At 44.5% G+C, this 9218-nt stretch overlaps 1 protein-coding gene across 4 annotated transcripts; it reads right to left on the bottom strand.

Annotated features, from left to right (window-relative positions):
• Positions 1 to 5352: 5352 nt before the first annotated feature.
• On the bottom strand, positions 5353 to 7819 carry LOC129723462 (nucleosomal histone kinase 1). 4 transcript variants are annotated; one of them, XM_055677703.1, is made up of 3 exons: positions 7738 to 7819; positions 7293 to 7533; positions 5353 to 7233 (listed from the first exon to the last, which is right to left on the bottom strand). In XM_055677703.1, exons 2-3 carry the CDS (start codon positions 7515 to 7517, stop codon positions 5569 to 5571), a joined length of 1890 nt encoding a protein of 629 aa, XP_055533678.1. In that variant the 5' UTR covers positions 7518 to 7533; positions 7738 to 7819; the 3' UTR covers positions 5353 to 5568. The 4 variants fall into 4 exon arrangements, with proteins under 4 accessions (XP_055533678.1, XP_055533691.1, XP_055533671.1 ...); XM_055677716.1 differs by having other exon boundaries at positions 7639 to 7747; XM_055677696.1 differs by having other exon boundaries at positions 7677 to 7739.
• Between the last annotated feature and the right edge of the window lie 1399 nt (positions 7820 to 9218).

The following is a 9218-nucleotide window of genomic DNA, read 5'->3' as shown; positions in this document are numbered from 1 at the left end:
ACATAGGGATGTGAAATGAAAATCTAAAACCAAAAAAAGTAAAAATATGTCCAATTTCAAATGCTAATAAATCGGTTAGTATTCGATGGATTTCCTTCGTTCTTGCAGCAATAGATTGGAAAATCTTCTAAGATTCTTCCCAAAATGAGATAATTGTAATTTTATTATTCACACTATTGCACTATTGAAAGTATTCAAGCCTTGTCAAAACGAAAAATTCGACCTCTGATTGGTCGTTATATGCTTGCTTCCCAAGCACGGTCGACAGGATCATATACCTTGCAATTGAAAACAGGCTATTTGGCCTATATAAGAGCCTGTTTCAGCCGGAGCCGCTCATAATAGTTCTAGACAGCGACAGCAGCAGTCGTCCTTCCTTAGCAGCAGCACTAGCCCTGTGGTTGGTCACCACGTCTCAGGAGCAGCGCGGTTTTTCTCAGCGTGTGTCGCCAGACAGCCATTATTCCCCCGTGTTGGGGCAGCATGAAGATTGCCATCAGGAAATCCAATTTTGGAAATCAAAATGCCTTTTTCAAGGCAAATAAACAAGTCATTGAAAGTTAATAATTTTTGTCAACGCAAGCAAGCATTCTGTGTTGCATCCTAGCAATTTAAATCTGTCGCACCCGTCTAATTTACTGAATGTGAAATAGCTTCCACAGTGCATGTTGTCCGTGTATCTTAATTCCCCCAATGTTAGGACAGCTCAAAGGTTGTAATTAGCAACCGATTTTGAACCGCAAAATGCTTTTTTCCTGGCAAATAGAAAAATAATTGAAGGTTAATAATTTTCTGGCATCAACACAAGCAGACATACTGTGCGGGATGCAATCAAATTCTATTGTAGTTGTCAAATTTTTACTTTATTGAGTTAACCCCTCACTGTTGGGGCAGCGCAAAGGCTGTGATCAGCATAACCGATTTTGAATAACAAACTGCCGTGTTAGAACGCATTCACGAGAGCAGTTAGTTCGACTATGCAGAGTTAATATGAAGTCGAATCAATCAATCAGCATGAACAGAATTTCGTCGTCACCCAGCTGCCAAGTTGCAACATGATGCAATACGCAACAGCGAGCAAACGTAATCGCTTGATGTTACAAGCCGCAATACGGTTAGGAATAAATCGTTGCGTGTGTGAGAGCACCATCGGTGTTTATTCGCTGGATACAAAAATCAAATGCGAATTGTGGTATAATCCGTCTGAAAAACATTACAAAATGGTAAAACTGAACAGAAAGGCGTGGCCTATTTCGTAGCACCCTTCGACTATAAAAGAGTGTTTCTGGGAAAACTAGCTACATTCATTAGTCGGAAGGTGAGCTGGATGGACCGTCCACAACGTTGACAGCAGATATCAGCACTCAGCAGTAACAGAGGATAGCAGCGGGTTGCGCCTGTGGCTGCCTTTAAAATAAACAAATCACTTGCCCTGTGGTTGGTCACCACGTCTCAGGCCTCTACCAGGCTGACTTTCGCACGATAGCGGCGGTATTAGCGGTTGATGCATTTGCCAACGCTTACTCCAGTAAAGCCGTGTCTAATTTTCAATATGAAAAACACCTTTCTATTGTGTTGGCCGTGCGCATAAGGCCTCTGCCAGGCTAAACGCGAAAAGCGGCGCGAACCGATTCGCCCGGCCGTAGGTTAATGTACAGCGTAAGTAGAGCTGTGTAAAAGTGTTCTACTTCAACCTTGCGGTCGTGGCTTTGCACACAACCCTCCTGTGATTTTTTCGCCTGCCGGAAGTTGCGTCGTTCATCAAGAAATACCAGAAGGCCAAAGACGCGGTGTTTTGGCCGGATCTGGCGTCGGCCTACACTCGAAGCGATCATTGGAGGCGATAGAGCGGCTGAGTACCGATACTGAGTACCTTCGAAATAGGTCCATTTTTAACGCATACGTTAGTTGCCCAACTCGGATGCGTCCGTCACTTAATGGAATATGACGCTTACTCTGCGTCGCACAAATTTCTCTCCTGCCTGCACATGTGATCTCCAGCCCAAGAACCTCTCTGCTTGGCTGTTTCACCGCCATTAAAGCCGGCTTCCTATGGCCGGGCCTTTTTCTATCTTTTCCCCTCTTAGATTTCTGTTGCAGCTGCTTGCATAGTGTACTTCAGAGTAGGCGCTTGGCAAACGCCGAGGACATGCATGCGAGGCGTGTTTTCACTGATAGCGAAAAGACTGTCTTGGACCAGCAGCAAGAGCTAGCCTAGGACGTGGTGGGGAGTCGGACACTGGGCCGTCGTTTCCCCGTAAAAGCCATGGTACCTGTGAGCAGCTCTGACTAAGCGAGTAGTCCCATCCCCCAAATGCACTAACCTAAGGAGTGGAGGATTTGAGTCGGTACACGTTTCTGTACCACGATGTTGGGGTGGCACCTGCACGGAACTCTATTAGTGAAGTCGTGTGACAACGGCTTGAAACGGCGAGGTGGCTCACGGATGCAGGGGTTTCCATCTTGCAAAACCAGATAAGCCTTCCAGTACGTTCCGCGTCTATTGCCTGGTGGGAGTCAGGCAGGAGAAGGATCAGATAGGGGGAACTAGTCTTAGGACCAGACGCCCTTTCCTGACTTACGCCGGTTAGGGGCGTCATAGTTGCCCATAAGGTGCTCTGGCGGCCTACCCTAGGCATGACCTCACAAAGGAAAATGAATACAACAGCAGGCGACACGATAGAGGCTGATCGGATGTTTAACCCTTTCGCCAGAAGCGGCATCGCAAGGTATCCACTGAAACCATTGGATGCAGGGAACCTAACCGTCTCCGTTGGTACAAAGACGAGCACGCCTAGTGCGACACCAACGACGGCGATAAAGAAAGAGCGTATCTCTGGTGCCTTGCTGGTAGCAACGATAGAAAGCCAGATGAATACGCTCCCGAGTGTGGAAGCTCTGCCTATTCAACTTGAGAAGATACTTTAGATCGGGGACGAACGTAGCCACATATGAAAAGACCTTATACAAAGTCTTCTGTTGCTACGTATCTGTATCAACGATGCAAGAAAGTAGTGCGCTGAAACCTTGAGAAGGGACGAGGACGCGTAAAACCGTACGCAATCGACATAGAAACCGGTTAAACAGCGCGATCTCGCATTCATTCGAACGGAAAAGCGCTACCGCTTTCAAATGCATGCAGACGGACGTGCTTACCTTCACACCGCTAAGAGAACAAAGCAGTCTCCGGGGAACGGCTCTCGTGAGCACCAAAAGATAGCTGGCTCGTTAACTGGGCCAACCCGGCCCACGGAAGAGAAGGGGGAAGCGGCAAAAACGGGACAAGCAGGAAAAACGCCCCAATAAGCCTCGTAAGAGCAAGGCGAAGATTAGGGGCAACGCGCTTATTCTCAAGATTAAAGTTAAAAACCTCAGCGCGAACGTTAGGACAATCTGTCGGTCTCATATCGGTGCGATGATCCTAGAACTCCGCAAAGAGGCGAAGGAGAAGGGTCCTATCTATAAAACGGTAGTCTGAAAGGTGTGCTTTGTATGTAACGGCAAACGGGAATTAGCTAGGAAGTCATAAGAGTTAAGAGGGTGCATCAAGTACAAAAGCCACTATCCGACGTAATACCTAACCGTCGTCCCGGGAAGATTGGGACTGAAGACTGGAGGGATTTAGTGGGTCCGGACCAGGCCGAGTAGGAGTCTGGGGAAGTGTAACTACCCCAGCATCACTCTCTTAGTTTTATCCCCACACCCTGAGTTCTCTTCTCAGGTGTCTGTTTGTAGATTTTCTCGCCACAGTCTATGCCACAGCTCCAACTCAGAGAGACCTGGCGCGCCACACATGCATAAGATTGGTCATGTTAGATTAATTTGTAGAACCCACCCCCGTCTATTATCTCGTGGCAATGACGTCCCCAAAAATCCCGTGCACCACTTTAAACGATTGGCCCTCCTTGCAGATACGGCTCACGGATAGTAGGTTCACCACGGGGACTGGAACACACAAAGCGTTAGAGTTGTCGCTCTTGGATTTATGTCGCAGCTGCTGGCATTCTGAAGCATAGTGTTACACTTGTTATACCGAACTTAAGATTTGTCCTTCTTCATAGGCTTTGGGTTTGGTCGTCCTTAAAGACCGCTCGTCACGTCCTGGAAAATTTCCGATTTAGTTCAACCCACTTGGTTCCGGATGTTGCCGAGCCCATTATGATCAGCACGCATTTTTTTAAACAGCCAACGACAGCAACTTGTTACTGATCGGAAATCCGATATGCGATTCTGACTGGTCGTAAGGATTTCGTTCACTTATTTTTCGACGGAAAAATAATCATCCAACTTCACCTGTGTTCACTTCCTCCACTCCCACCTCCAGACTAATCTTCTGACACTTTTCGATATCCCGGAATGCTGTTTGGGGGTTTTCCATGCGTCTAGCAAAATGTATACGGCTCATACAAATTTCAGAATTTATATGAACGGAGGAGTAGAGGGAGGGGGTGCCAAAATAGTTAAAAATCTGTCCACTTAGAATGTGGATTCATGGAAAGAAATGGCAAAAGGCAAACTACCTTTCTGTGATATGACTCTCCATGAATTTCAATCCGACACGTTCTGAAAGCGTTCAACAGGAAGTTCATTTCCTGGAATATCTTTTTTTTAAATTTGAGATACACGCGGTCATTTTGCTGGTTTTTATCTAAAACAGTACATTACATTCTCCGAGACGTATCAAAAGATATTAGATTCTTTCGAACACAAGTGCTTTTAACGTGCCATCGAAACCAACATGCTAGGTCCAGGATTATTTCTGAAAATCCTTTGCATCGATCTTCTGGACACACCGTGTGCTTTGTTCAGATTACGGCCAGATCTTGACAGATTTAATTGAATTTACTACCTTACGCGTTTAATCAGAAAGCATTATCTTTCTGACAGTGCTTCTGCAGACTTTATTCTATCGCATTTCAAAATTGACAATAAGGTACATGACTACTTCGACAGGTCTTCTGCAGCATTCTAATGCAAAAACCTCCCGTGAAGAACCCCTGCCGAAGTTATTCCATACCCCCCACAAATTTCGAATGCAATCACTGCCACTCATGTATCAAGTTATTTTTCGATACTCAACGACATTGCCAAGTTAACACTAAATATATTCTCTGGGAGAAGTAATTCTGCTTTTTACATCTACTCTGCTCGAACCGATTCATGACCTTGGATTTAACAACAAGAGGACTCCTCTCTGGGCAAACAAGCTTAATGCAATAGCAATCACAGATTAGGTCAATTAGAAGGCACTAGAATAACCGGGTGCTAAGGGTCGAGTCGACAACCGAACTCTCACCAACCAGGGATTAATTTGCTTGTGAAATCATCACTTATATATCAAACTCACACCAGTTGTGTATATCTAAAAGTTCGAGTTGTCCCGAAGCGGGCAATCACGACACTCGATTTATTAATGGTATGCAACAAGAGTGTTAACATGAACTTTAACTACAATTCTCGAACAAAAGATCATGAAAATGGTTGATGATGAAATGTTAACGAAGAAAACAAAACTTGCAAGCTTTAGCAATGCGTCCGGCGGTTCCAAAAGAGATTCGTCTCGTGGGTTTAGGACTTGGCTTTCTTTCCCTTGTACTCACCGGCACGAATGATTTCTGCATTGTTGCGACGCAACGGGGCCGCCTCACGGTCGGAGGAACCCGGCAGCCTTGGAGTACGCCTCAGCACAGATCGGGACGTATTGTAGCGTGGCTCTGGCGTATTGGGATCACTATTCGGCACCGTTTCATCGTCCGGATTGTAGGTGGAAACATTTTCTTCCGTTGAATCAAGCGATATAACGCCGATTGATTCGGTGGCGTCGGTTTGATTATTGTATGAAGCATTCTGACGCCGTGGCCGTTTCGGGGGAGACGGAGTCGGAGTCTTACGAGTGCTTGGTAGTCCCGAAAATAAAGGCGATTGCGTTGTGTATGTTTCTTTGGGCTTCGATGCAGCTTCCTTCTTTTTGCGCCGAACATTGACAATTACTTCTGCATCGATACTGACGTCTAGTTCGAAATTGAATGCATAGATTTTCTTAATATTACTGATGCTAGATTTCGGTGTACTGCCACTCTTATTGCCCGGTGTATTCAGTCTGATCGAACCCGTCTGTTGCATAGAAGACAATTGTGTTGATACAACCTCCGATGATGGCGTTGATGTTCTATGACCATTGCTCATTTCAAGAGGATCAGGAGAATTGGCTAACACCACTTTTTTCTTCTTCTGCGCCGGTCTTGATGGTGTTTCCGTCTTCCGTTTGGTCGGTTCTATTATCGGATCGGGAGAAGTAGTATCTGGTGAAGTTTGAATAACTTTAGCAGGACGACCTCGTGGTCTTGCCATCGGACCAGAAGATTCCGTAGAATCTGCAGATGCCACTACTTTCTTACGTGAGCTTCCCGCTACAGATGTCGGTTTCGTTTCAAACTCCAAATCGCCGGAAATTGATTGCCCTAGTTCTTTGAGACCCGTTTCGAACATCTTTCGACATTTTTGATAGTCCGGTTTTTCGTCATATTTCAACGAAGCCACATATTTAACGTAATCATGAATTGGTTTGCAAGGCTGCTTCTTGAAGCAATACTTCATAAAACCTCCCACATCATTCATGTGCTTTTCCTTCGACTCTTGTACCTTACTTGGATTTGCCAATAGCTTCTCCGCTTCCCATGGAAGCAACGTTCCGGTCCATTGCACCACATTGTAAGCCAATATCTCCATATCACCTCGCATCGTGGGCACACCCTGATGAGCATCCCTCGATGTATACTCAATGGTCCCATTGTGCATCTTCTTCGGATCAGGTTTGAACTCTTTTGTAGTGTAATGACTAGCAAGCCCAAAATCTACCAGAAACAGTTTCTGTTTAGCTGCCTTTCCAAATCCGAGCAAAATGTTAGCACCCTTCAAGTCAGCATGAACATACGTACAGTTATGTATATACTCCAGCACATCCAACATCTGCAAACCAATCCGGTAAACAGTATGCAGGGGAAAGCGTTTTTCGTTACGCAGAAAAATGCTCCATATATCTGAGCTATAGCGGGGCATAACTAGAAACCTATGTTTCATATTTTGCAGGTCATGTGATCCGTTTCCCACAAAATTCGGCATACCTAGATGTTTTAAACCGCGACTTTTCATAAACTTTACGATGTCTTCAAGCTTTGCGTTCCGCATATAAAAGTGCATTTCCACAAAAAGTGGCCCGTTGCCGTGGGGTTCCTATAAAACAAGTTGCATAAACCAATCATAATAATCGACTAACGCCTTGATTTACTCACAATTTTTACGACATTTGGATAATCATCTGTTTTGCGCACACCGGAGTTGGCTTCGCATGCACAGTAAATCTCTCCGAAACCACCGCTTCCAATTGAAGGTCCGATTTTCCACTGTCGTTTGGCCATATCCGTTAACACTGTGCCAAGCGGAACCGGAGCAGGCATTTGGTATCCATTGGCAGCCTTTTTTCTGCCACCACCGGCTGGATTTTTCCCCGGAGCCATTTTCAGTGTAGACAGACTGGAAACAAACGTAAACTTTCAGTTATAACACTGAAACGTAAACTACAGCGATCTGACTTCTCAGAGTTTTAAATAACAAGACAAAACAAGAAAATATATTCACTAGTAGGCCGGCCCGCTTTATAAAGCTGAATAATTTACCGCAGCGGTTGCTTTCTCGACTGTTGTGTATAGAATTTCAAACAGCCGACTGTTTGCTTACCTTTGACACTACACTGGTACTGCACGCACCCCGCTTTCTCCGTTCTTTCTTGACGTTCGCTTCAGTTCGGCGCTTCACGCATTGTTCGTATTTCGTGTAGAGTTACCACCGACAAGCAGACGGGTTCTGTCACCTTCTGTGTTCTGAAAAATACGAGAAAAATTCAAAACATAAATGGCAGTTTTTGTGAAATTTTTGATGTAAAATACTTCTCTCAGGAAGTTCGGCTACATAGGGATGTGAAATGAAAATCTAAAACCGAAAAAAGTGAAAAATATGTCCAATTTCAAATGCTAATAAATCGGTTAGTATTCGATGGATTTCCTTCGTTCTTGCAGCAATAGATTGAAAAATTTTCTAAGATTCTTCCCAAAATGAGATAATTGTAATTTTATTATTCACACTATTGCACTATTGAAAATAGTCAAGCCTTGTCAAAACGAAAAATTCGACCTCTGATTGGCCGTTATATGCTTGCTTTCCAAGCACGGTCGACAGGATCATATACCTTGCAATTGAAAACATGCTATTTGGCCTATATAAGAGCCTGTTTCAGCCGGAGCCGCTCATAATAGTTCTAGACAGCGACAGCAGCAGTCGTCCTTCCTTAGCAGCAGCACTAGCCCTGTGGTTGGTTGGTCACCACGTCTCAGGAGCAGCGCGATTTTTCTCAGCGTGTGTCGCCAGACAGCCATTATTCCCCCGTGTTGGGGCAGCATGAAGATTGCCATCAGGAAATCCAATTTTGGAAATCAAAATGCCTTTTTCAAGGCAAATAAACAAGTCATTGAAAGTTAATAATTTTTGTCAACGCAAGCAAGCATTCTGTGTTGCATCCTAGCAAATTAAAGCTGTCGCACCCGTCTAATTTACTGAATGTGAAATAGCTTCCACAGTGCATGTTGTCCGTGTATCTTAATTCCCCCAATGTTAGGACAGCTCAAAGGTTGTAATTAGCAACCGATTTTGAACCGCAAAATGCTTTTTTCCTGGCAAATAGAAAAATAATTGAAGGTTAATAATTTTCTGGCATCAACACAAGCAGACATACTGTGCGGGATGCAATCAAATTCTATTGTAGTTGTCAAATTTTTACTTTATTGAGTTAACCCCTCACTGTTGGGGCAGCGCAAAGGCTGTGATCAGCATAACCGATTTTGAATAACAAACTGCCGTGTTAGAACGCATTCACGAGAGCGTTTATTTCGACTATGTAGAGTTACTATGAAGTCGATTCAATCAATCAGCATGAACAGAATTTCGTCGTCACCCAGCTGCCAAGTTGCAACATGATGCAATACGCAACAACGAGCAAACGTAATCGCTTGATGCTACAAGCCGCAATACGGTTAGGGATAAATCGTTGCGTGTGTGAGAGCACCATCGGTGTTTATTCGCTGGATACAAAAATCAAATGCGAATTGTGGTATAATCCGTCTGAAGAACATTAAAAAATGGTAAAACTGAACAGAAAGGCGTGG

The sequence above is a fragment of the Wyeomyia smithii genome, chromosome 1 (genome assembly GCF_029784165.1).
Source record: "Wyeomyia smithii strain HCP4-BCI-WySm-NY-G18 chromosome 1, ASM2978416v1, whole genome shotgun sequence".
NCBI lineage: Eukaryota > Metazoa > Arthropoda > Insecta > Diptera > Culicidae > Wyeomyia > Wyeomyia smithii.
The sequence above is the reverse complement of the archived record's forward strand: the minus strand, read 5'-3'. Positions and strand labels throughout refer to the sequence as shown.